Source organism: Syngnathoides biaculeatus, chromosome 8 (assembly GCF_019802595.1).
Source record: "Syngnathoides biaculeatus isolate LvHL_M chromosome 8, ASM1980259v1, whole genome shotgun sequence".
Taxonomy (NCBI): domain Eukaryota; kingdom Metazoa; phylum Chordata; class Actinopteri; order Syngnathiformes; family Syngnathidae; genus Syngnathoides; species Syngnathoides biaculeatus.
The window spans coordinates 12658236-12686020 of record NC_084647.1 but is presented as its reverse complement, the minus strand read 5'-3'; the positions used below and the strand labels follow the sequence as shown (position 1 = coordinate 12686020).

Sequence of the window (27785 nt, the reverse complement as noted above, 5' to 3'; positions counted from 1 at the left end):
AATCATAATCATTACGAGGAAATTTCTTTGGAGGCACTTGAGCATGACAGCAGACAACATTTACATTTGATTTCTAGACTTTTTGTCATTTCCAAGTTCTTGTTAAAGACAATTTTCACTTTTTTTTTTTTTTTTTTGGTTTGAAGACTGTCAATTCAGGGGTCCTCAACCACTGGTTGGCGGGACAATACCAGGCTGTGAATCATTTGGTGTGGCCATAGATCTGTATCTTTTTTTTTTTAATTAAGATTTAAGTTATGATGTTTTCACAGTCTGGTTTACTTTGAAAAACGACCCCCTCCATTATGTGTTAAATGTTTTTTTTTTAAAGAAATAAAAGGAGCTTGTTGATGGCATTTGCAATTAAAAAAAAAATAAAAAGGTTGGGGTTCCCTGATTTTGAAGGCTGAAACCGATGTAAAAGCAAGACCTCCTTCTAAATCAGGTTTGCTCATGTGACTCCCCCCCCCAACCCCCGACACGCGTGGCCCATACAGTGCAGTTGTGCCCCTGCATGCGTGTCTTGTGTGTGTGCGTGCGCAAAGGAAGAAATGTCTGCTGATGTCTCCTTGCAGCGTCAAGCCAGATGTTCTGTGGTCGACTGAGTAAACCAACTTGCATCTGTTTATTGGCCCTTCCAAAATGTTTGTTACCACTGTATTCATTATGGTCTTGGGACAGGGCCCGGACCCCCAGTCACCCTAATAGGCTTCATGTTGACATCCAGAGAGGAAATCGGTTTTTGGTAAGATGTTATCTTGTCTGGTTGGTTCAATCTTTTTCCTTTTTTTTTTTTTTTTTTGTTCCCTTGTGGTCATTTTATAAGGTACACTTGCATAACCCAGAGAGATGAAATACCAGTTTTCGCAATTTGGCAAGAAACGTCTTCTTTTCGTAATTGTCATTATATCGTCAGTTTCTTGATATGGTTTATGCATTTGTCCCATAAAATGTGTCATTAACTTTCTTTACTGACTGGTTGTGAGCGATCACATCGCCAGTCACCTACTATGATTCCATTTGCTCTAAAAAAAAAAAAAAAAATGTCTGCGCCAAATGATTTATTGTTGTGGTTGCAGTTTCCTGAACTGCATCTTACTGGCAAGTGGTTTGAATATTTTGAGCCCTTCGTGAAGTTAAATAAGCTATCACCAATTTTAGGAGGCAATGCAGTTCCACAGCACCGCCAATTCAACAAAAAAACACTGATGTAACCTTTTAATCACAGACAAAAACTCTGCTTTAGTGCCCTTGTTCTCTATCTCATAGAAGTAGATGATGTATATCAGGGGTGTCAAACTCATTTTTCTCGCAGAGCCACATCGTTTCATTGTCCCATTTCTTTCAGAGGGCCAGTATGACTGTGAAACAAAAATATTTAGTCATCCAGTCATATTTACATCATCATTTTATGAACAAATTTTGGAATCAGAAATCAAGGGTAATATGTTTTCGAACTATTCACACAAAAAATGCTTGTAATAACTAAACCTTATTTATGATATATGACAATTTGAAATTTTGGTACATATTTTGACAAGAATAATGGAAATTGACACTCTAGATTTGGCTTCGTGGGCCACATAAAATCATGTGGTGGGCCAGATCTGGCCCCCGGGCTTTGAGTTTGACACCTGTGATGTACATTATCGGATTCCCCCCCCCCCCCCATTCAAGTTTCAGGTCAAGCAATCACCGAGGGGATGACATTTATCGTTTGAAGTCATTTCCAACTCTAAATAGTTCTATTTTAAAATATCAGAATAACATGCGACATACAATTACGGAGACCATTTAGAAACGGGGCGGCGGTATCAAACTGGTCAGTGAAGAGTTAAACAAGGTGTCTCCCTTAATTATCCAAGTCTGAGCTGGCCCCAGGCAGGAGAAGCCTTGACCCTTAGCAGGATCCAGATGTGGCGGTCCCAAGGGTGGGACCCTCAGCCCCGCCAGACCCCCAAGAGGGGAGCAGACAGACCGGCCCTGCTTGCCAGTGGCGCGCTCGCAAATTTGAGATGGCTGCAAAGAGTATTTTTCACCAACAAGCCGCCACTGAATGTAACCACACTCAATAAAACATCTTTTTAAAAAAAAAAAAGTGATAATGCAGCAGGGGTTGACAACCTACGGCACGTGGGCCGTATAGTGTCTGTGAGAACTTTGGATCCATCTCTGCGTGACATTGTTAAAAAAAAAAAAAAATCGTCCTTTGAGGATTTAAATGAATTAGAATTTATACACATTTATCCAATGTTTAAAACGTGTTACTGGTGATATGTTTTTAAGATTGGGAGAAAAATGTACATGCAAAACTAAGATTTTTTTCCCCCCTCTTTTTGTCCCAAGTTAACAGTTTTGTAAGGGGATACAGAAAGAATAAAAGAGGTTCAGGTGGAAATAAGAATCTTTCACCATAAAGGAACCGAGCCAGACTACAAAAACGTTTTTTTTTTCTTTAAACAAACTCTAAAAGATGACGTTTGTACTTCCTGCGGTGCCACACGTGTAGAACAGACTTTTTGGTGTTGCGGGGCGGTGAATGCATGGATGTAATTTATGGCTTCTGTGGGAAGTGTTCACCTTGACGTGGAGGCTTGTAATGGAAAGAAATATTGCAACAAGCTCTCCGGTTTGTCATCTTTCGGTGATTTGCAGCCTTTAGTCACCTTTCTATCATGTCCACAATTTGACTTTAAAATACAGACGTTGCCAGATGGGAGCGGGCGAACGTGACTTTTTTTTTTTTTATTATTATTTTAAAACCAAACAATGTCATTGTTATTATAACACCCCCACCATTTTGATTTGTCATTAAAAAAAAAAAAATCACGTGAAATTCTTCCACAGCAGGCTGCCATCCTGTAAATATTTCCGAGCTTAAAAAAAAAAAAAATAATAAGTGCAACATAACAGAGTGAACGCTCAATTGTTTTGCCTGCTTATCTCCTCCGGACAGTATCCTGCTTTTTTTTTTTTCCCTTTTTTTTTTTGAAGGCAGGGCTTTTGGGTGACACACAGCTTCCTTCTCTCAACCTTCCTTCGCAACAACAGCAAGCAGGCAAGCAGGCAAGCGAGCGAGCGAGCGGCGGTGACTTCACTTCCCAAATTTAGGAAAGAAAAAAAAAATAGAGGAGCAAAAAAAAAAAAAAAAGTGTCTCTCTCTTCGCCGCACATAACGGGACTTGGAAGCTGGAATTAATTCAGGAGCGTGTCATGTTTGGGATACCGTCGAAGTCCACTGAAAGTCGCGCAAAATGGACGGAACTATTAAGGTAAGGGTGGAGAGTGGGGTGTAGGAGATTGTGGGGGATCGTTCTTCTTTTTTTTCCTCTCCCAAAGTTGCGCCTCCTTTTTTTTTTTTTTTTTCTCGTGCGGGCGCCGTGGACCTCTGTATGGAACTGAGGACCCTTTTCTCTCTCTCGCTGTTCCCTTCAAACCATCCCCCTTCGTCCCTCCACAAAAAAAAAAAAAAAAAAAAAAATCATATTTCTCGTACGCCGCGCAGGATGTGCGTCGAAGCTTGATTGGCACACGTTTGGATTTCTGAGGAGCGAGCGCGCAAATTTACGCACGTCTGGAGCGGCACTCTATTTTCGCCTGCAACAACTTTTTTATTTTTATTTTTTAAGGAGCAAAGCTTTCATGTAGGTATACCACTCGAAGTTGGTTAAGTGTGACCGGCGGCGGGTCGATGCGAGTGGATTGTACACGCCGCAGAGGAGCTGCGCAACGGCGGCGTGGCGCAGCGCCCGACACTCGGCTTGACGGGTTCCGAACGGAGCCCGTCATTTGGTGGCAAGAACGTGATGGTTCGCTGATCTCGCGGGCGCTTGTCGATGACTATCAGTGTCAGGTCTTATTTTTTTTTTTTAACGAGAAGTTGTGTGTTGTTTAAGGAAAGCTGTTATTTGGCAACGTGCAACCCTTGCAACATTTTAAAACCACACTTCATAACGTATTCTTGTTTTCTTTTTTGTAAGAGTTGCGCAACTTTGCTGTCCTCGCGCCGTTAAAAAAAAATAGTTGTTAAGATGTTAAAACGACAGAAGTCATACACGTGTCATCTTAAACAACACATACAGTTGAAATAAAAGCGTGTTGACGATGGTTGAAGAGTTCATAATAGCGTTATTATCCGATTATAAGCTTTTCCTCATTGGAAAGTGTTATTTGGTGAAATTGGTAGTAATCAGGAGTGCCTGGCTGAATTAACATTGGCTACTGCGCCCCCCCCCCCTCCTCCTCTTCCCTTCTAGACAGTCACATTCCAGATGGCCGCGGATGCTTCCAGATGTTTGAATGGCAAGTCCTTCTCTTGGCTTACTTCCTAACAAGTGTCAGCTCTCAAAATAATGCACGCAAATGGAGCTCGTCTCGCTGACAAGCGCTGTTGTGTTTCGGGGACATTTTAAGTAGTGACTTTGTGGTTATTGGGTGTGGTGTGTGTCTGTGTGTCGGTGTTGGCGGCACCCGGGAAAAAAAAAAGGGGGGGCATTTATGTGTGATAATTTTGTCACTTAGGATTGGTGGTTGGATGGATGTGAGGACCATTGAGATGTTTGTCTCAAAAAAAAAAAAAAAAAAGCTAAGAATGAAGAATGAAGTCGTCATTGAAGTGTGGGTGTGAATGGCTGGGCTGACTTGTGCACTCTTAAAGAAACAAGACGCTCTCGAGCCATGAGAGCTTCCTGTTCTACCCAATCTTTCCCTGACAGGTTTCCTTTTCCTACTTAAAACAAAAGGCAGGAACGGAGCCCCATCCTCCGCCCGCGCTCCACCACCCACTCGGGTGGACGTCCGTCGTCGTGTGTGTGCCAAAGCGATATGCGTGTGGACGACGTGATGAGAAACGTGTTGTGATGCATGTGGATGGCTAGTGTCAACAAAAGCTAGGCGGTGGCTTCGGGCAGGTGCTGTGCTCGCCCTTACAGTAGGAACTCTGAAGTTGTGTGCACAAAACTTCATTTCAGTGAGCATCTGCAGGATCAACCCTAAACCATAGAACCAGAACGCAGTACACATTTCTGTCCTGGCTGCTCGGTAAGGAAAATTACCTAATATGTATCCAAGTTTATCCTACAAAAGCAATTACAGGGTCGCAAAAGTACAAGAATTTTGCGGAGGGAGGCCACCCCAAAGTCCTGAAAAACATCTAACCACCATCATGTACTATGTGTGTCAGAAAAGTTACAGGACTAGTGTCACAAAAAGAGTATTTCAAATACAAACTATAAAAACAACAGGTATTCCTTCAAAGTAAACCTTCTTGGAGTTTAAAGGGGCGGAGCCGTGGGCTCGCTCCCGACCGAGCCCCGGGGCTCGCGCCCCGAAGCTTGGTCAACGGCCTCCCCAGCCCCCAAAGTTTAGCTAACGGCCTCACCGGCCGCCAAAGCTTGAATAACGGCCTCCCCGGACGCCGAAGCTCAGCTAACGGCTTCTGCCGCCGAAGCTCGCTTGTCAGACTCCGCGGCATTCCCGTCCGTAGAACCATCCGCGGCTGCCAGCCCGGAGCCATTGTTGACGCACTTATGTCCGGCGCGTAGGTCTCAGAGTAGTCAGACTCCGCGTCATTCTGCCCGAAGAACCATCCGAATATTCAACATTCTTTACAGCCACAGGTTCAAATCTGTATGGAAGTATTCCTCCGTCTTCCCGATCAACCGATACTGCAAATTTTTTCATCAGATGAGGATAAATCCGAGAAATCAGCGCTGGGCATAAATGGGTGTCCCATGTAATCGAGCGCTTGGAACGGCACGTAGCACGTCACATCCGCCCACGTAGGTCATGTGACTCGCGAAAACGGCAGCGCCCCTGAAAATTCACATTTGTCGATAAAAATCTTCTCAAAACATGATTAAATGAGAGCGGATTTAACATCACATTGTCAAGATACAGTACATATTACATGACCTATTTGATACATTATTAATGCAAATCACCGGAATTCCCCTTTCAGGCACTTTCTTACCCTTCTCTGCTATCTCTTCATGTACTTCTGGGAGACTTTTTCAGGACTTCTTAGACCGCTGTCGTCACAGCCAAATTGATGACATCAACGTTTTCAAAACGGGTCCCCTGCATTTGAGCTTGGGGGGGTTGGGGGGGGGGGGAATCACAAAGCTACGTGAGGTGAGGAGGGACGTTGGTCCAGGAAGTATTTTTCTCAGCCAGGAAGTGTCTGATGCTCAGGGCAATGTGAGCAGGCACTATGTCATGGTGAACCAGCCGCAAGTTGTCCTAACACAGTTCTCATGTCTTAGTCGATGTGTTGCTTGATCATTTTGCCTACATTGAAGGGGATATACTTCTAGTCTGTACTTTGGGTCTGAAATATAGTTTTTGAGATAGTACTATAGCCATTTCGGCTGCACCTCAAAGATCTAGAAATGGAACTTTGCCACAAAGTGGATTTTATGTTTTTGTCCTCTCCGATGTAGCTGCAGTGTTATGTCGAAAACATCTGTGTGTTCTTTCAAAAAAGAAAAGCGGCGGCTCATTTTGTACTTTTCGTTTTTCTAAAGTTGCCCGAAGCCCCAAGTCATGTATCAAGTCTTGAGAGACTTCAGCTCAGCGAGCAAACACTTTCAATTTGGAGTCATCAATGCTTTACCCCCTCTTTTTCTCTTTGTATTCTTCTACTATCATTATGCACTTGCATGACAGCTGAGAGTGTTAAAGTATCGATTAAAAACAGCTTTTTTATTATGGGTCGACCAGTGTCCCGGAACAGATTGTGTTTGGGCAAACAGGTTCCACTGTAGTGCCAGTTGTACTTGAGCAGCACAGTGACTGAAATCCTTCCTCAATCGTACTGAGATGGGAAGATACTTGTCGTTTTTTGGCTTTTGGGGAGTTAGCTGTGGACAAGTGGTTATTTCACATCATGCATTCAAAACGACAGAGGAGCTCTTGAGCAAGGTGCATACCTCCCTATACAGGGAGTCCTCTGGTTAAGACGGTCTTGACCTAAGACGTTTTGACTTTACAACCCCGTCCGTCTGGCTAATGCTTGTCCATGTTTGTTCACCGGGATTATCTTCGCATTTTTCGCCCTCCTTTTTAGACATTATCACCCCAGAAGAAGAAAGCGGTGTCTTTTAGCAATGCTTCTGCAGCCAAAAGAAAATCCATTACCGTGGAAACAAAGCTCAAGATCACAAAAAGATTGGAGATAAGAGAAACACCAAGACCACCAAGGTTCTTCAGTCGGTCGACCGTGGTGGCAATTATTAAAGACAAAGCCCGTATTTCAGCGCATGTGAAGGGTTCCGTTCCTATGTCGGATGCAATGATCACAAAACAAGGTTCTTGGATACTTGTTGAGATGGAGAGGATTGAGGACCGGGTTCCTTCGCAATAGCTAAGCACAGCCTCCCCTTCTATTTCTCCTCCGTTCACCTCTCAGCAGTCACGCTAAGTACATCATCTTGTTTATTTCGATGTATTTGTTTTTTTATACAAAGTATTTTGATGTAAATTCTGACTTTAATGGTGGAATCCGACTTAAGTCGAAATTCGAGTTAAGTCACTCCAATGGGAACGGATCTCAGTCGTAGACCAAGGGCTTGCTGTATAATGTCAAAATGCGTAATAGCGATCCTCTTCAGTCCGGTATGTCAGAAATAATAAATACTCGCTGTTTTGACTGACACGATGGGTTAAATGGATATACTGTACGGCAAATGTAAATTCATGGCAACAGGTTATCTTCTCGGTTCTGGAAAAGGTCATTTGGAGTGGCACAAGTAGCCTGATGGGAAACATTAGTTTCAATCTCACCTTGGGGCCCTGTAATCGTCTACTGTACTACTATTGCTTACTGGGAATCCACTATACAAAGTAATTGTACATTATCTCTGAGTGCCAGTTTGAGGATGCTGTAGTCAGGTAGTATAAAAGAGGCGCTAAATGAAAGGTGTAACACTTTTTTGGGTGTATAGGTGGTGTTTGGGTCGCAATATAAATAACTGTCGCAATACTTGAAGGTTAAACTGAATGGCGATACTCTTCACGAGGGAACGGTTTTATCACAGTAGAAGCTTGATGCGTTGGTTTGTTTTTTGTTGCCGATAGGATAGGAAAAAAAAAAGACTGCAGATTTCACCTCAGCAAGAGATCGTCCTGCTCCTATTTTTAAACGCCTTCGTCAACCATCTCGATGGGCAAACGCCACTTGCCAATCATGGTTTCCGCCTGACGGGCAGATATGTCACTCGGAATGTAACTTGCAACAGTCACAATAGTTGCGTGCAGCCTTATCAGGCAGCAACGAGACGTTCCTTCGCTTTTTGGCGCACTATCATTGGCAAACTAGCGGGCGTGCGCCGCTTAGATAGCAAGTAATACTGCAGGGTTCCGAGTATATGATGGATCGACTGATTACATCCCCTTGAAAATCTAATTCTGGCGAGGAAGGTTAAATGGTTCTTGAAGGTTTTTGGTTTTATATGACCATTTACTTGATCTGTAGGGGAGAATTTTATTCCTGGTAATTTTGTATTGTATTGACTGTTTCTACAAAGCCACGAAAGCGCATATGTACATGACATTATTTTGGACATTTGTGAGTAACTGAACGACATCTAACAAAGCTTCAGTATGGTGGACAATATATCTTTGTACTTGAGGATCTTTAGGGGCAGCAGTGTTGGAAGTTTTGTCATTCTTTCCCCTGACAAACATATGTGGCATTTCAGAATGATATAAATTCCGTCCTTTGAGGATTAGACACGTCTCCGTCTAAGTCGTGCCATCAGATCCTATCAGATCCAGATGTGTTTCAATCCCAAGTCAAAAGCAGAGACACATGATGAGAATGGTTAATATTCAGACTTAAGTCTCTCTGGACCTTTGGCTGATTTTCAATGACAATGGCTGGCGGGGCAGCGTCTCAACCAAAGTGATTTTTGCCACGGAGCAATTTTAGTAGACTGACTACAACTTTTCAAAAGAGAATGCAAAAGCGTAAGAACAAATCTAAAACGATCCTGAGACGTTTCAAGAGCGGCCCGTTGAAACCGTCCGATACGGCGTCCAGTCCGGAGTTGCTTTTGTTTTCTTTAATAAACTTACATTGCATAGCCACAGCAGTTCGGTTAGTGTTGTAGTGACCCCCCCACCCCTTCCCCAATTGCTTGTGTTGAGTCTTCAGCTGTGGAGGGCAACCTAGGGAGCAGACTAGACACACCACGGTGACCAGACACACATAAAGACAGAAGATGAACATTAAATATACATGGATGGATGAATCTTTTACCATTCGGACTGTCGGAGAGAACTGAAGATGTGAGCAAATGAGCATTTGTTTGCATCCTAACTCCACAGTGAGCATGATTGAAGTCATCTAACGTCAACAGGAAGCGACAGTAGCTACAGGGGTTGTTTAGTGAAACTACTTGGGGTGGGATGCCAGACTGTGATATGACCCATAACTGCACATAATTACCGTAAAAAAAGGTCCCCAAGAGAGTGAATATTACACATCACAAGTTTAAAAAGTGGATTCTGATGTTCTATTTGTAACGGTGCTTATCACTGTCATCACCTGACAAAGTCCTCCCATTCTTAAACGAAGACGTCAACATTTTGGGTACTTTAGTTTCACTCTAGAAGCAGAGAGTGTTGTCAAGATTCAAGTCATTCTCGTGTGTTGACAAGAAACGGTGGACGCGAGCACCTGATACACAGCTTTCGAAAGTTACTGACTTCCTACCTAGAGCTCGTTTTCGTGTTTTTGATATAAATTTACACACTGATAAAAACTGAAATGTAAACCATTCCAAAATTAGCCCAGCACTAACTAACAAAAAACTCAATTTGCAACACAAAAGTCCAAGGCCACGATTAGTAGATTAATGTAAGAATTTAAAACTCAGTAGTGTACACGCCCTGTTGACAAACCTGAAAGTGCTCGTGCATCCGTTTGTTACTTTTTAGGCTACTTCCTGGTTGATGACGAGATGGGCAATCTCATTACAATTCTTATGGGAGAAATGTTCCTCTGATGACATTGTCAAATTAAACAAAAAATGCAATTCTGCATCTGTCCGACAATTACTACAATAATTATATAGTTATATAGTTACTTAAATTCATAGTTCCATAATCTTCAAAGATACCAGAGACACGTAAAATCTTGTATGACTTGAATATTTTGAATTTTACAAGAATAGAGTCAGGAGTGAGCAGAGCCACCAAAAATGTGATGATTCACTTGTGCCTAGTCAGGGTGACCAAAAATAGTATATCCTATCCATTTCCCAAGTTTCTTATCCTCACAAGGGTGGTGGGAGTGCTGGAGCTTATCCCAACTATCATCATGCAGAAGGCGGGGTACACCTTTAACCGGTTGCAAGCCAATCGCAGGGCACATGGAGACAGACAACAGCCGCACTCAAAATCAAACTTAAGGGCAGATTAGAGTCTCCAATTAATCAAAAATAGTTATTGTATAATCAAATTTTTTGCAAACAAAAAACAGTGATCTAATACTAAGCCCATATGTTTCACGCCTACTGATATATTGAATGGAAGATTATGTTAATCAAAATGGCCCAAAAGCATATCTTAGAAAGCTCTTCAAATTTGTTTTTGTACTTTTAGCATTATTTACGATCCCATTATGTCAAAATGATTGTTGGGAAAACCAACACTAAAAGAAAAACTTTAGCTAGTGGGTGTGACATTAGATTGTTTCACTGTAAATGCATCATGTTTTTCAGGGTGTTTGAGAACTGCTTTTATAGACAGAGTTTTGGCAGCTCCCCCATTGCTTCAAATCCTAAATTATTACTGAAACGTTTATCAGTAACTCTTCAAAAACACGTCTAGTTATGTTTACGACATAATGCCTGTTCGAGGAAAGAAAGACATGTCACATGAACATTGCTTCTCCTTGCAGGAGGCGCTATCAGTGGTGAGTGAAGACCAGTCCTTATTTGAGCCTCCGTACGCCGCCGCTGCCCCTCTCCCCAAGACAGACATGACTGCATCTGGCGCGCAGGACTACGGCCAGACTCACAAAATCAACCCATTACCCCCGCAGCAGGAGTGGATCAACCAGCCAGTCCGAGTCAATGTCAAGCGGGAATATGAACATATGAACGGATCGAGGTAAGAAGCACAACTGTGTGTGTGTGTGTATGTGTGTCAATATACAGTAGAATAATGTCAGTTTTTGTAAGGTGCAAAAATATTTTGTTTTGGATTGAATGATGTTATCGGACAAAGTAAGGTCAAATATTGTTACCAACAGGAGGCATCTATTTAGAGTGATATGTTTAATTATTTTAAGCAGTTTTCCTGATCTTTACTGAGCCAAGGAAAACGTTTTAAATCTAATCTCAATGCACAGCACAAAACGAAAATGTTACAAAAAGTATTTATCGTCCACGGAAACAATGATCAGTTATTTTCTGTTCGGATAAAAAAAAACAAAGCTATCATTCTGTTGCATGAATGGCAACAGATAGGTTAAATTGCTGCTTTTGCCATCTAGTGGAAGATCATTTAAATTGGCAAAACAGGACATGTCACTCACGTAGATGATAAAAATTGTCATAAAATAGGGGAAAACATAGTACTAAATTTTCAAGTTGACAGATTTTCCAACAGTTAACAGGTACAAAAAATCTAGATGACAAATACATGGTGGACGTGTACTAAAATTGTGATATATAACCCGTATAATCAAGTAAGTGTAAGGACTTGTGATTTTTTTTTTCCATCCACGAGAAAACCCTCAAACATATTTCCTTTGAAGATTTACATCAGATAAATATTTAGAAATGTGCCAAATTCTCTTGTGAACAGCCTCAATTTAACAGTCTTTCATTGTAGGCAAACAACCATTTCATGAGATATTGTAATACTTTCTGAAAAACACGTGTGTGTGTGTGTGTGTGTGTGTGTGTGTGTGTGTGCATAGCAGGGAGTCTCCGGTGGACTGCAGCGTGGGTAAATGTAATAAGCTGGTGGGGAGTAACGAGACGTCTCAAATGAACTATGGAAACTATATGGATGAGAAGAATGCCCCACCCCCCAACATGACCACGAATGAACGGAGAGTCATTGTACCAGCCGGTAAGTCTTCCAAATATAAAATGTGCCGTGTGAAGCTGCGTGTATGAACTTATTTCATGTGCAGGAGCAACGACTTCTCAATGCTGTCTTCGTCGGTCCTTCTGTTTTGACGCAGCTTCGCCAACGCGGCCCTATTTTCATTTAGCCGTGCGCCAGCATTTCATCTCTCCTACAAGAGTGTGGCCAAGAGCGTAAAGTAGAAATATCAGTTGGCCTGCCAGAGCTATATTTCTTTAACATCTACGGTTTCACCAAGATAATAATTAAATATGTGAAATGGCACAATTCGTGGAGCTGCAAGTGCAGTTTCAGCACTGCAACGCTGGAGAAATACATGTCATGTTGCCAGAATGATTCATTCCAACCACATAGATGCGGAGTGGTAACATATTGACTGAACTCAAATTCGCCGCAAATGGATTTGATCTAAATACAAACAAAATTTAAAAAAAAAAAAAAAAAAAAAAAGAATTGGACTCATGGTGAACTGTCAGAGGTTGTAAATTGATGCAGACAACAAGCATATAGTCCGTGGAAGGTGCACCTTGCCGACTACGAGTTTGGATTCCAGATCGTCATCGCGCTATTTCCAGCAGAGACTACGCTTTGTTAAGAAGGGCTCTCCAGATGTAACTACATGTAAGAAATGTTGAACAATGACAGAAAGGGATTTGAAAATGAAAACTCCCCCCCCGTGAAAGTCGATTTACCTGAAACATTATCCAACTCTGATGAATCCTCCTGCGGTTTAAGGAGGACAAAGAATTATTTATATCTAATAACTGAGCCACGTCTGCTCCTAATAAATCATTGCGTTTTCTACTTGTTCATTTTTTTTTTCCTATTCCTTCGTGTCACGAGATGCTCGACGCTCAACTCGCTCACTCTTCCCCCAGCAAGCTCAAGGACTACGCGCAGGCAATAAACGACTACTTCTGTTCCTTCTTCCCTTCCAGATCCTTCGTTGTGGTCTCAGGACCACGTAAGGCAGTGGCTTGAGTGGGCCATCAAGGAGTACGGCCTGTTGGAGATCGACACGTCCATGTTCCAAAACACGGACGGCAAAGAGTTATGTAAGATGAGCAAGGATGACTTCCACCGACTCACGACCATGTACAACGCTGAAGTTCTTCTCTCTCATCTCAATTACCTCAGGGAAAGTAAGTGTGCTTTCCAAAAATGGTCAAGTAATCACAAACAGCCATTTGTGCTTGAGCATTGATTTATCCAGAGATAGGAGATGAATGGTTCTTTCCCAGATGGAGTTGTAAAGCAATCAATCCATAGAAAATGCGTGGTAGACTAGCTTTGGGAAAGGGAAGGTACTTTCCAGCAAATCTGGAAGGGGATTCTTTGCGTGACATTCGACAAATCATATGCATTCAGGAAAAATGAATGCACCGACAAGAAAGAAGAAATTCAATGTTGTCTAGTACCAATTGCTAGTCATTGTTTACAAGGTTGTAGTTTTACTTTTGTTTGTCTGTCTTTTTCTACCATGTCCACCGTGTTGGCTCTGTTGGTCAGTTTCCAGAGAAACTTAAATAATGACTCCATGGTCATTAGCGGCATTGTGGAAACAGAGAAGCGCTCCTCCCTATCAAGATATCCATCAACTGCACTTTGCTGCGCCATACACCACATGGATTTTTAGAAATAAGTCCAGGTGCATCGCCTCGGGAAGCAGGCTAGGCCAGTGTGTCCAGGCAACTAAATTCGAGCTTATTACCTTTGAAGAGGCTCTCGATGGAATCCCGCTTCATATGTTTCAGCTGGGAACCCAAAGCAATTTGCTGAGGCAGTATGCAAATGCCTTTGAAATATAGAATATAACATCTGGTGGGGCTAAGACCTTTTAAGTGCAGCAGCTCAGTCTTATTGATTCTCACAGAAACCTGTTGGAACTCTTGTTGAATGCTTTGCATTGTAAGTTAAAGAAGAGTCGGCGCTGCTTTCACTGCTGCAGAATATCAAGAAACCGCAGTGGGTGGAGTGATTGATGTCTCCACTAAATTTAACATTACTCCCAAAACGTTGTGATGGACCTCAGTGTGATGTAATGGGAACTGTACTTTGTGGGTGTCAACAGTTTTCCCTTTGCACGTTGTCAGGGCAGAGAGGGATGCTAGTCATGAGTATAACAGCCTCATTGTGCAATGCTGCAGCGGGTGGATCTGTCTGACTGCCACTAGGCACTGCAGTTTTCATTATAGCCGTCGGCTGCATGACTTAGCAATGGCTTAGGCGTGCTGTACCATGACTTTGCCTATTGCTCCCCCCCCCCCCCCTCTTTTGATTTAGACCTTGTGTGCTGTGGAATCCTCTCCGCTCGCCTGCTGAAATTGCTTTGGATCCATTCCCAACAAACAAAAGCAAAGAATGCTCTCTTCCCGTGTTTGGGCTGACCTGCTTCGGAGCAGCTGTCTGGGAAGCACACAGCATATTATTGACACTGGAAGCCTTGGGGCAGGACGACGTACGTTAGTACCAAATGTCTGAGAGAGACAGAGTAGGAAGGTGGAGGATTGAGGCAGACCCTGCAGGAACAATGATTTGGTAACTAAATCCATTCCATCGTCTCCTCCTGCAGCACAATCACAGATGAGCATAAACCAGTCCAAATAATAGACTTCTGGCTTCCCTCTTGCATCCAAAGTGCTCAAGAAATGATGGAAGGGACGGCAGAGTTAAGCCTTGGAAGTAATAGTGATTATACGTCACGTGATGTCTAATGGACGTGATTTCCCACCCACCTTCAAACAGTAAATTGTCTAAACGGGCAGTGCAATCATTTCATAGACATCTGTGTGTATCATGCGTGAGTCTGTTTATTGAACGTCTGATTAACATTCCACACAGTCATTAAGGTCTGAATGTACACTGGGCACAGGGCTGGGACACGATTCCCCACCCTGCGGCCATAGTGTAGCCAAACAGAGCCGCCATCTCTCGTGCAGCTACATCATTCAGGTACCTACACCAGTGCCTCTGCCAGTACAATGGGAACATCTGTCTGGCCAACCAGCTGCTTGTAGTAACAAGGGTAGTTGCCAGTGCAATATTTTGGCTTGATTCTCGGTCACTTATCCAGAGTTTTATAAATGATGGCTGTCTGCAACTCAATGTGCTTTCAATTTGGAGTGCAATTGGAGAATTTGTTCAAATTAGTCTGTCGGGGGAGGGACCCTGGATTGTTTGCTTTATCGCACCCGCATAGTCAGTTTGATACCACATGTGCAGGGAACCGAGCGCACAAAGGGGATAAAAGCCAGGTTAGGAGAGACTTTCGAAGTTATAGGCGTAACAGGACACAAACTGGGGGTGCAAGAGTAACAATCAGCTCGAGAGTTTTTGGAAAAAGCATGGAAACAGTCCAAACTGGTCATGGGCGAGTACCATTCGAAAACAGCAATAGGTTTGTTTCTCAACTGCTGCTGTTTCTTGTGTATCTGGACGGATTACGGTGGGAGTTAAGTCAAAATGGGAAAGTGGAAGGGGAAAAAAAACGAGCGATAAGTCTGGGCTTCTGCACCGCACTGTTGCTGAGTGGGGGACATTCTCTAACCCTTAATAGTTTATGCAGACCATAAACATCTGGCCTTGAAGGCTGAGTAGGGAAAATGTTCCTCTCTCTCTTTTTACCCTCGCAACATTTTTATTGAGCTCCTTGCACATTAGTTCTTTCTATTGGCAGGTTATCATTGGTGTGCAGGGGCTGACTGGTCTGGCTCTGGGCCCTGTACTGTTCGTCGTCTGCTGCTAGCCGCCACAACAGAGCTAGTGTGCAGCTGGTCATTTTAACTAGGGACTTCAGACATTCAGCGCTGCAAGAATTTATATCGCTCTGAAATAAGTGGAGATGCAGATGGCTTCTGCCAAACAGGAATGCTGATATTAGACAATTGGTTCATTTGTTGGACAGACCTCCTGACAGGAGACTGTTTTGTACAGTATGTATGTCTTCCACAAACTTCTCTGAACCTACATCCAGCCATTCATCCTTTTTTTGATCTTGTTTATATAACGTGGTGGATCAAAGGGGTGCTGAATCCAATCATAGGTGGCCAATTAACCTTTATTCTTTGTGCTACCGAAGACGATTCAAATCAATGTAGATTTAAAAATGCTTCGGTGCGACAGTGTGCAAGAGACCGCATATCACCGAAAATGTAAATGAAAACGCAAGGGCAACTCTCACACTGTAGATTTATTTTAAACTGACACATATTGTTCATCCAGCCATCTATAACTTTCAAAATCGCTTAAAGCTTTACCCAACAGACCTCGAGGTGCAAACCAGGGTACACACTGGACTGGTGGCTAGTCATTCACAGGGCAAATACAGACATTCACCCCATCACCGAGCAGATAGTGAACCCACACTGACTGCATGGAAGATTGGCGAGAAACCACTACAGTACGGCGTTGTTAACGTAGAGGCAAACTACATCCACAAAGATGAACCTATTGCAAAGACTGATTTTAGTAGTTATCGTATTGGTTTTCATACGATTCTGTAGCTCGCTAAAGTTCTTGCCAGTCCTTGTATCGAGGTAGCTACAATTCTGAAAAACTTTCACTTGTTATTCTTGTACAAACATGGAGGTACAGTCCAGCTTTAATCTTCTGAAAGTAATGTTTTGCTTGTCAAAATGTGCAGTACATTCATTCCAACCAAAACTCAAGCAAGTTTCTCTCCCCGCTATAGTGGAACATCTGAGGTTTCACAATTTGTCCAACACTTTTGGGACAAATATGGATTTAAATAGCACAAAACTTTGGCAGTCACTAATTAACTCCGGCAAGATGTCATTCAGTCTTGTAAGAGTTGGTTTCACATCAAAGGTTTCTGAGTATGTGCTTGGCTCGTAATTGGTTTATATTTATGCTGATCGCATATTTTGTGTGTTTCACAGCTGATTTTATATTTTCATAATCCTGGTGGTTAACTTGTATATAAGTAAGCCTTTTTTTAAATGCCAAGTTATAAACGTTTTAGGATGATCACGAAAGTTCAATGTGATTTTTATTGTTTCCTAAGAGGAAAATTGGATTTTAAAGCAAAATAAATGGGAACTCGAACCGTCAAAACCATTTATATTATTGTATCGTATAATATGACATTCTTTCGACACTAGCCTTGTTGTTTCTCTAAAAATAGTTTGGTACTCTTTTGTGAATTCGTTGGAACCTCTGTTTGGTGACAAAAGTCTGTGCCGCACGTTTAGGTGGTGATATCCTGCGGTTCCGCAGAATAAACAACGTGGGTTGACGGAAGTCCGTCGAGAAGGCCCCGCTTAACCGGAGGAGCTTCTTTTTCGAAACAACAGTTGCATTACGCAATGTAGAACAAGAAAGACATTTTTGTTCCCGTGCGCCACAGATTAGCGGGACGTGTTTGTTTTCGAAGAGAGGATGAGGCCGTCCAAATAAATATGCAGCCTAGTCAAAATTCCCTGTCATTTGCCTGTCTCTCCCGCTCTCTCGCTCTCACCCCTCCTTGCTCTCCCTTCTCCAGTGCTACAACGATCCTGGATTTCTCTGCGGGGCGGTTTGAGGTTTTCTCAGCAATGCTGCCTGTTTGCCTGTCTGGGTCAGCCCACATATGTGGCGCACAGTAGGAAAAGGGTTAAACAGCCCTTTTCCTTCTCCCCTCACTCGCCCCCGTTTTCTGTTCATCTTTTCCCTTATACACTTTCTCCCTTATTCCAAACACTTGCTTTGGTGGCTCGCCTGCCTGTTGCGTGCCCGGTCTCAGCATGAGGAATTATTTTTGTATGAGGAGCTGCGTTTGATTGCTGTGCAGGGACCCTGCCTCATACAATGGTTCCCCTGTTCTGAGGCCCCAGGTCTCTAAACGAGACACAGAGCCTTGGGGGTGCCGTGGAATAGGTAGAACTTGGAGGGGTGGGGTGTTGGTTGGCTAGCGTACGTTTGTGGAGCACCCCTCTCCCCTTTAAGCTCTACCCCCTAAAAAAACAAGAGTCCAAGTTGGCTACTCCATCCCCCTCAACACTAGCACCGAGGATCTGAATCAAATCATACACAAACTTTTCGCCACCGTTATTCATTTTGTCCAATTCAGAAAAAAAAAAAAAAAAAGAAAAACTTTCCTCCCCACTCAGCAGCTGTCTGTGTGCTAAATCTTAACACGTTCCACGTAGTAGCAGCTCTTGTGTTTTCTCTGTGCATTTTTTTTTTTTGGGTCTGTTTTTCCACTCGCTGATTTATGCCTCAGGCAGCTAAAATTAAGAGAGCGTTTTGGTGCCGCCCAGGGTGCCTGTGTAAGTGCAGGAATGCACCGCCGGGTTCTGCTCCATAAGGTGAAATGACTAGGGAGCCTTTATTATTCAGGGTTAGACTTTGCAAACAAAATGCTGACTGATTTTTGGAGTTGTTCTTAAATTTTAGGGCCATTGACTGAGTTTGCACCATCACTCATATATTATACAAATGCTACCGATCAGTTTATGTCCTAAATGAGACCACAATTCAAAATAACAACAGCAGGCAACTAATGGACCTTCTAGTGCCACCAATTGGTTGTTGTTGTTTTTTTGTTTTTTTTTTAAATATATATTTAACTACAGTACAATAGCTGTGTGCTCGTTCAAGCTCAGGGAGGGAAACGTTTTTCCAATCATGGGTTATTCAGTGTCGCTATGAAGACAATGTGCTATACAAAATAATATATGATGCAATGCCAAAACAAGCACTTAATATTATTATTATTAGTAGTAGTAATAGTAGATATAAGTATTCACTGCTTTTTATACCTGTTCCTGTGGTTTTATTTCTTTTAGAGTTCCGTGATAGGCTGAATCAAATACTGGTTGAAGCATACTGTATTCCTTTACATTTCTCTTTGTGGTGGCACAGTCAGCATTTATCAATTTTTCATCTTTGTAAGATCTTCATGTTAATGTCTCCTTGCAGGTAGTTCATCATTATCCTACAATACACCATCTCACACAGACCCATCCCCACGTCTGACTGCCAAAGAAGGTAGGAGCACTTCTCGTTATTGTTTCTGTTGGAAATTCATGTTTCTATTCATAAATGGGGAAAAGCGTCTGAGCTACTAGGAAAAGAACGAGAGAAGGGGAAGTAAAAGTCAGCAAATTGCTTGGAGGAGGGCTCACACAAACCCGAGGCACGTTCCCCGCTCGCTTTTGTGCAAGCTTGGGCGGCAGGTGTAGCTTTTGTGTGTCAAAAGGAGACAAGCCAGCTTGGAGAGAATAGGAGCATATTAACGAGCATCTAAAAAGCGTCGTGCTGATGAGTTCCATCCGCAGCGGGCGGGCTGAAGACAGACGGTGAATGCGGAAAAGAGGCAAGAGGTGGATACGCATCAGGGACAGGTGCTGAAGCGACAATGTGTATGATCCAGGAGGATGATTGGGTACTCAGAGCAGAGTGCGTAGTGAGTCTGTACACGTGATGGTTGAAAAGAGGGCAGTCAAAGGCTTTTGCACCTTTTTGGAATTGTCGGTAGAGTCAATATTAAAAGTCTATGCGTACAGAAAAATGCCAGGTTTTGTGATGTGAAAAAATATTTTAAAAAGTCCACCATTAACAAAGCCCATCACCTAAACATCTTTCGGAGTGACTGGAATGCGGTTGTGTTTGGAATTAACCAATCACATTTATGTTAAACGGGAGGCAGCACCCACCTGCGACCATTTAGAGTACCTCTGATTTAACCCATATTCAGAGATTGTTCCAGAGATTGTTTTTCTTTTATAGCTTTTGTAATTTGGGCTCAAAAGTTCAACGTTGGTTAATTAGACCATGACAAAATTACCCAAACATGTCAAAAATTGCATTTTATTGTCTGACTTACATGCAACATGCGTTTGAATGTTTATTTTGACCACTGCCACATCCCAGTTATCGGATGGCGTGCGCAGTTGTACAACCACATGATTATGCAAGGTGTTTTCCCCACCACTTCCCCTCTCGAAAAGATGAAACAAAAAACAATGTAGTTTTGCAGGTTACATTAATGGTGGTGGCAAAGGTTTCATGGGTGTGTAGACTTTGGATAATGCAATGTACACCTGGACACAAGTGCAGCATATATATCTGTACATATGCTCAGCGACTGGAGACAAATTCCTTGTGCCTTTGTGACATACTTGGAAAACTAAAGACGATTCAGATTCTGATATACAGTATATACATACCGTAATTCCCGGCCTAGAACGCGCACCTGGTACAAGCCTCACCGAGTACATTTTGTAAAGTAAATATCATTTGGTACATACATACGTTGCAGCTGTGTTAAAGCCGCAAGTGTCCACATTGAAACACGATATATTTGCAAAGAAAGACGGTACACCGAAAGACTTTAACACTAGCGCTAACGCGAGTACCGCGCTAAAGCTAGCACTAACACTAGCGCCGCGATAACACTAACAGGGCCGGTGTGACGGTCTAAGTGCTCCTGGTCCTGAAAAGTCTCTGTGAGTAATGCGCATGCAGGTATATTTTGTAAACTTCCGGCTATTCTGAAACATCCCCATCGATGCTTCAACGTGCGCCATTCGACAACTTGTCGCCAAGTGTTCACGTTCGCTATGGACATCTCAGAAAGGCAAACACAGCGAACGTACATATGCGTACATTTTTTTTTTTTTTTAAATCAACTTTTGTTTTAAGGTTAGGATATAACGTATGTTAGCTCCCTCTATGTAGAAGAAGGGGAACTATGAGACCGGGAGATTTCCCAGTAAGCGTCTTGCTACATACCCAGATTTCCCCTGTTAGTAACGCATGCGCATTAATTGCCTTTGTCAATGAGGTATTTAATTAACTGAACTACCGAACTACAGTAGACACCAGCGGGTAAGGACTGGGCCAGACCATGAATAGCAAAAAAATATATTGTAAACCCCTCAAAAATGCTTGAATAGGGAGGGATAAACCACCAAGAAGTGTTTATGAGGATGGTTCCTACCCCCACGCCCCACTTCCCCCCCCCAAAAAAGAAGATAATTTCAAACATAAAAAAATTAATATTTGAAAAATAACATTTGAATAGATGAATACGTGACCGCACAACAGAGTATGTCAGTGTCCACTTCAAAGCATACCTCGAAGTGTTTAGAATATTTTGGCCAAGTAAAATAACCCAAATCTCGGGAACGCTGCAATTTTGCACAGCTAAAAGAACACGGGGTGCTGTGCGGTTGAAATAAAAACAATCTGTCCCGAGATGATGGCTGACGTCCAATTTGTACGGCTCTCCAAAATTGTTGCCATGGTAAAATCTTCCTTGATTGTTGTACAGGCGGGTTTTTTTTCCCGTTTTTTTTTTGCACTTAATCCTTTTCAAGAGAAAACAAATACTCCATCTCAATTCATCCATCGCTTTGCAGATGTCCGTGGCAATTTTTTTTTTCTCCTGAATTATCACAGAACTCAAAGAAAATGAAAAAAAAAAAAAAAAAACATACTTGTGACTCTGCAGTCTTTGAATGTGAGTCAGTTTACTTGCGGAGTTCATGTAACTTCCTGGCAAGATTCTTCTTCTTTTCCAAACACCCCTTTTGGAAAAAGTGTCACCAAAAAAAAAAAGCCAAAGAAAAGGCAAACTTTGTCCTTAACTCGAACTTCAGCTTCTTCTGATATGCATGACGCTTGGCACATTTCATGCAACGCGAGCGGGTCGTCTTCAAACTAAGCCAGAATTTCTGTTTTCAAACCAGCTATTTTTTTTTGCGTGAGACATTTTCAATAAAGTCATAGCAAAAAGCCGAATTAAGCCTTTTAGGCCAACGCCCAGAATGACTTCCTGCGGATACTTTTTCACTCTGCAAACACGACTGTGCTGACCTAAAACAAAGATGGCGGAATCTCCCATTGCAAAAGGAAAGCGACACATCCTTTACGCGGGCCGTGGTACAGCCACCGCCAGAAGAGCGAGCGAGCGAGCGCTGCAACAACAATGATAGGATGAGAGTCGCATCCAGACAGGAAAAGAGGAAACTCTGCATCTGATAAGTGTCCGAGAATGAAGCTCGGACTCGTTATCTGCCTCGGGCCGCGAGCGCTCGCCGCCCGAAGTCGTGAGGATTCTATATAGCGGGATCGCCCATTTGGGAAGGGCAGATAAGATTCTGCTCGGTCACCCCGCCGACCCCAGCCTTCCTGCTTCTCAGCAGCAGGTATTTAGACTGGCACGGATAGCGGGCGACTCCCTTCGAGAGCATTTCCCTTTCACAAGAGGTGATTTCTATTACGGGCCGCCGGACTGCCAATTGACACGCGGTCCATTCTTTGGCCGACGTAAAGCCACCTCCCGACTTAGATGATGCGGCTACAATCGCATAACGTCCCCAAATCAAAGCTTATTGACCCCGAAATGACGCAGTTCGGAAATACGTAGAACTACTGTAATTTCGGGCCTATAAGCCGCGACTTTTTTCCCCACACGCTTTCAACCCTGCGGCTTTTGCGGTGATGCGGCCGATTTGTGCGTTTTTTTCTAACGGCCGCAAGGGGGCACTCGAGCGGAAAAGACCGGTGGAATATATGTGCCGAGGGAGTGACTTTTACCAGTCCGGCCCTGGTAGCACTGCGCTAGCGTGTTACTGATGTGTGTCAGGGATTTTTACCAGTATGTTTTTCTTTTTTTTATTAACGGCCCTGTAAGTGCAACGGCGCTAGCGTTAGCGCTAGCGTTACACTGTCACTGTACAGTCTTTGTAAATATCCCGTGTTTCAATGTCGGTTTCAATGTGGGCACTTGCGGCTTTTACACGGCTGCGGCTTATGTACGTACCAAATGGCATTTCCTTAACAAATATACTGAGTGAGGCTTATAACCAGGTGCGGTCTGTAGGCCGGAAATTGCGGTACCTAGTCTAGCATGCTGTTTTTACCTTTTCTCGAGTTTCTAATATCGGTCATTTGCCACAACAGCTATCAGATGACAAGGGGACACACAACATTTGCCAGTTGAACTCTGTTCTTCTGATATTTTCGACTTCAGTTTGCACCCCGTCTTAAAAATTGATTTTCTTGAATTCTTAGCTTCTGCAATTTAGATTTGGTGATGGAAAGTACGGCAGAACGCTGTGAATTTCAAGACAATGGTCGCATAACTATTTTTATCGAATATCGCTGAATCATAATATCATAATGTACACAAGTGGAAAAATATCATCAATACTACAAACGAGTACGTCATGGTGGGTCAGCTGGTAAAGCGTTGGCCTCACAGTTCTGAGGTCCAGGGTTCAATCCCAGACCCGCCAGTGTGGAGATTGCATGTTCTCCCCGTGCCTGCGTGGGTTTCCTCCGGGCAATCCGGTTTCCTCCCACATCCCAAAAACATGCAACGTAAATTGGACACTCTAAATTGCACATAGGTGTGATTGCGAGTGCGGCTGTTTGTCTCGATGTGCCCTGGAGTTGGCTGGCAACCAGTTCAAGGTGTACCTTGCCTCCTCCTCGTTGACAGCTGGGATAGGCTGCAGCACTCCCTGTGCCCCTTGTGAGGATAAGCAGCAAAGAAAATGGATGGATGGATGGATGGATGGATATTACAAACAAGTGAAGACGATAAAACGGTCTTAATTTTAATGATGATTACATCGTATCTCAATTTGCTATTCAAAACTGTCACACAAGTATAAAAAGAAGTTAATAATAAAGAAAAAATAAATAAATGTTGACATTGAAGTTCAGGATTGAGGAAACCGTGTGCTGACAATCTTAATCACAAATGTATCCAATTCTTTACAAAAATAAATCATGTTGTCTGTAAGATTGTAAAGCACATTATATTTAAGGATTTGGCATTACTTTTAAGCATAATTCATGCCTATAACTTTAGAATGCAAGAATTTTTAAAGGAGCCGCAAACCTGAAAAAGATAAAGCTTGGGGGGAAGGGAAAAAATGCAACATTTTTAGTACAACAGTGACAACCCGTTTGCCTTTTTGTTTAGATTTCTGTTATGATTTTCTTTAGAAGTCAACCGCAGCTTTTCACACCAAAACGTCATAAAAATAAGAAGCAATATGAAACAAAAGTTTCCTCCGGGACAAGGCCTTTATCGCACAGTTTCACAGTTCAACGCTGCCAGATGTTCACGCTCATATTGCCGTTCGAGAGGAGCCAAATACTTTGCAGACTCTTTGGGGTCGAGTAAGCACGAGTATCCCGCAGGAGACAACCCGTAATCTGGCCCAGACGCTGCGGTGTAAAAATGCAACGTTATGAATAAAAGGCAGCGCTTGAAACACGGAATGTAGTAGCAATGAAAGGGTGTGCGCGTCTGTGTATAAAATCCGTCTGCTTGTGGATTGGCATGTGTGAGCACGTGCTACACTTCTCCTTGTAGCGTCTTACATTGCTTTCGGGCAGCTTTTCCCAAACTTAGCGCCAGGCTGCAAAATTGGTCCTGTCACTTCACAACAGGTTACTTATTATTGTGAAAGTCAAATGAGTACAAATATTTTACTTTGTGTCAATCAATTTTCCTTTTGCTGTTTATTTTGTTTTTTTGTTGTACCAAACTTACTTCAGATTTTCTAGCTTTAATCTATGTTGAATTGGTATTTTTTGGCAATATATGATTTACTGGATATAAACCGCGACTTTTTTCACATGCTTTCAAACCTGCGGTTTACGCTGTGACGCGGCTAATTTGTGCATTTTTTCTAACGGCCGCAAGGGGGCACTCGAGCAGAAAAGGTTAAGAGTGAGACCGGTGGAATATATGTGCCGAGGAGGTGACTTAGCGGTCCGGCCCTGTTAGCGCTGCCCTAGCTTGTTACTGCCGTGTCTCCGTGCTTTTTACCAGTATATATATATTTTTTTACCGGCCCTGTTAGCGCGGCGCTGGCATTAGCGTTAGTTTTAGCATTAGCGCGGCAGCTATAGCGTTAAACAGTCTGTGTACCGCCTTTCTTTGTAAATATCTCGTGTTTCAATGTGGGTTTCAATGTGGGCACTTGTAACTTTACACAGCTGCGGCGTATGTATGTACCAAATGGTATTTCCTTTACAAATGTACTGGGTGAGGCTTGGTGCACTCTGTATGGGCTGGGAATTGCAATACTTAAATCGATAATTTGCAGTTGTTTTAATCCATCTAATCCATATGCATTGATCGATTCATATCTTGAAGCATATTCACTGGTGCACTTTTTGCTAGTGTATGAGGAAAGAGTGTGGTTGATGTTTGCGGGCAGGGCGAATTCCTCAAAAAGTGACCTGCAAAAGCATTTTGCATTAAGTGGAACGCCCCAGAAGTTCAACATTATCGAGTAATGCCTCAAAAGTAAAAAAAAATAAAAATGAACATTGTGTGTGACGTAAAAAAGTCCTGTTAGAATTCAGATCAGTGAACCGTGGATTTTTCTTTTACACGGATGAAAAAGTATCACCATGACCAAAAATGTAACACTACAATATGAAGCATACGATTAAATGTCACAAATGTAATATACACAACACCAGACATGAAATCCTGCAATACAAAGAACACGAGGTGACGGCATCACTCTGCAAACATCCTCATATCAGATCGTTTGACGATCATTTTTACATACAAGACAAAAATGTTACTCCGACATAAGCAGGGTGGGGAGAATACGCAAAGGGGCATTGATAACAGTAATAACATTGAATATAGTATTAGTAAAAGGCAAAAATAAAATAAATGCACCCTAACTGCTCCTAATTGATTTATTTGCAAAAGTAAGTGTCCCTAACTTCTGTATTAGGAAAGAGGGTGTTCATGAAATTTCACGGGAAAAATACGTTTCACTGCCTATCCATCCATTCTCTACCGCTTCTCCGGGTAAGGTCGCAGGGGAAGTCGCTTCAGCAGTGATACCCAGACTTCCCTTTCTCCGGCCACTTCTTCCAGCTCATCCAGAGGGATCCCGAGGTGTTCCCAGGCCAGCCGAGAGACATAGTCTATCCAGCGTGTCCTGGGACATGCCTGGAACACCTCACCAAGGAGGCATCCGGATCAGATGCCCCCGCACCCTCATCTGGCTCCTCTCAATATGGAGGAGCAGCAGCTCGACACTGAGCCCCTCCCTGATGACTGAGCTTCTCACGCTATCTCTAAGGGTGAGCCTGGAAACCCTGCGGAGGAAACTCATTTCGGCCGCTTGTATCTGGGATCTTGTTCTTTCGGTCACGACCCACAGCTCGTGCCCATTGGTGAGGGTAGAAACGTAGATCGACTGGTAAATTGAGAGCTTCACTTTTTGACTTAGCTCCCTCTTGACCACAACGGACCGATACGAAGTCCGCATCACTGCACACGCCGCACCGATCCGTCTGTCGATCTCCCGCTACATTCTCCCCTCACTCGTGAACAAGACCCCAAGATATTTGAACTCCTCCACTTGGGACAGGATCTCATCCCCGACCCAGAGGGCACGCCACCCTTTTCCGACTGAGGACCATGTTCTCAGATTTGAAGGTGCTGATTCTCATCCCAGCCGCCGTAACTTGTTTTTTTTTTTTGTGTGTGTGCCAGGGTTAGTAAACAGGATCACATCTCTCTTTTTGTCTCCTCTTCTCTTTCATTGAATATGTAACGCCCGCCTCTTTCTCCCTCATCACGTCTTTCCACCTTTCTCGGCCCGCCTGCGCCTCGCACTCAAGGCCTTGTTTTCTTACTAACTGGTCGTGCAGTCGAAAGTCTCCCAGGAGCGCGCACCACACCCCAGACGAGAGTGGAAACTGGCTGGAGTCGCAGTAAGAGCAAAGCCTGGAAAAACGAAGGCGAAGGGAGGTGGGGGACAGGCCGGGGTTGGGGTGGTGGGGGGTTTGTCGCGTCGACGTCTGCGCGGCTGTCTCGCTCCGCGTTGCCCCCAGACCGCTCGACTTTTTGTTTGTGTACGTTTTGCATCTGCCGCTTCTCAATCTGCGCTTTCCCTGTGGCGAAGTCAACGTAAACAAAGAGTTACAAAAGCGGATTTGGCCGTCACACATTCGTTCGCGTCCCTACTTCGTTATTCTGTCCCACCGTTGTGTCGGCGACGCTGGCAATTTCAAATCGATATCGGTAAACCGCTAAAGGGCCATTTATGAGCACACAACACTCGCAGAGCTCAGCCTGTCCTCACCAGGATGCTCATTATCATTGTTTTCCTTCTGAATTCCAAACATTTTGTCCTCTTTTCCAATATTTTCTTGCCACTTGTGATTTATTTCTTCCTCTGTCTCGTATGAATCCACCATCTTCTCTGTGTGTAGCTGGAGCAGACGTTGTTCCTTGGTGAGTTTCTTTATAGGTGGTGTCCAGTGGATGTGTGTGTTGGTGCTTGGGGGGGGGGGGGGTCGGTTCTGCTGGTTAGAGTGAAGGGGTGGGGGGAGAAAAGGCCAGTAAAACAAAGAGAGGTTGTCTTCAGGCGAGGTAGGCAGGAAACACAAGTCTCCCAGGACTCGCTGCTCCTCAGTCTGGACCAGATTGGACCTGACAGCCCCCTCAGCCACGGCAGCCCACTTGTTCTTTGTCCCGTTTTGCTCCCCCCCCCCTCTCTTTTCATCATTATAATGACTTTTTGCAAGTTAATATGCATCACATTCATGCTTATATCTATCCTTTCAAGTGCCATTTTACTACACTTTGAACCGCATCCCTCGAAATGGGCCCTTTGGTGAAATATTTTAGGGTTTTGAATGTTTAATAGGTGGAAAATAATTAATGAGATGAAAAGATGACT

General features: G+C 43.3%; 1 protein-coding gene across 6 annotated transcripts in view; it reads left to right on the top strand.

Annotated features, from left to right (window-relative positions):
• Positions 1-27785, top strand: part of fli1 (Fli-1 proto-oncogene, ETS transcription factor) — a 40743-nt gene that overhangs the window by 3746 nt on the left and 9212 nt on the right. Inside the window, exons 1-5 of one of the 6 annotated variants that reach the window (XM_061828416.1) lie at positions 1055-3272; positions 10904-11115; positions 11933-12084; positions 13041-13244; positions 19021-19089. In XM_061828416.1, coding sequence (XP_061684400.1) covers positions 3255-3272; positions 10904-11115; positions 11933-12084; positions 13041-13244; positions 19021-19089 — 655 coding nt within the window. In that variant the 5' untranslated portion in view covers positions 1055-3254. Of the gene's footprint in view, positions 1-1054; positions 3273-3304; positions 3645-3677; positions 4303-10903; positions 11116-11929; positions 12085-13040; positions 13245-19020; positions 19090-27785 lie in introns of those variants that run through there. The other 5 variants (XM_061828415.1, XM_061828418.1, XM_061828417.1 and 2 more) reach the window with 5 other exon arrangements.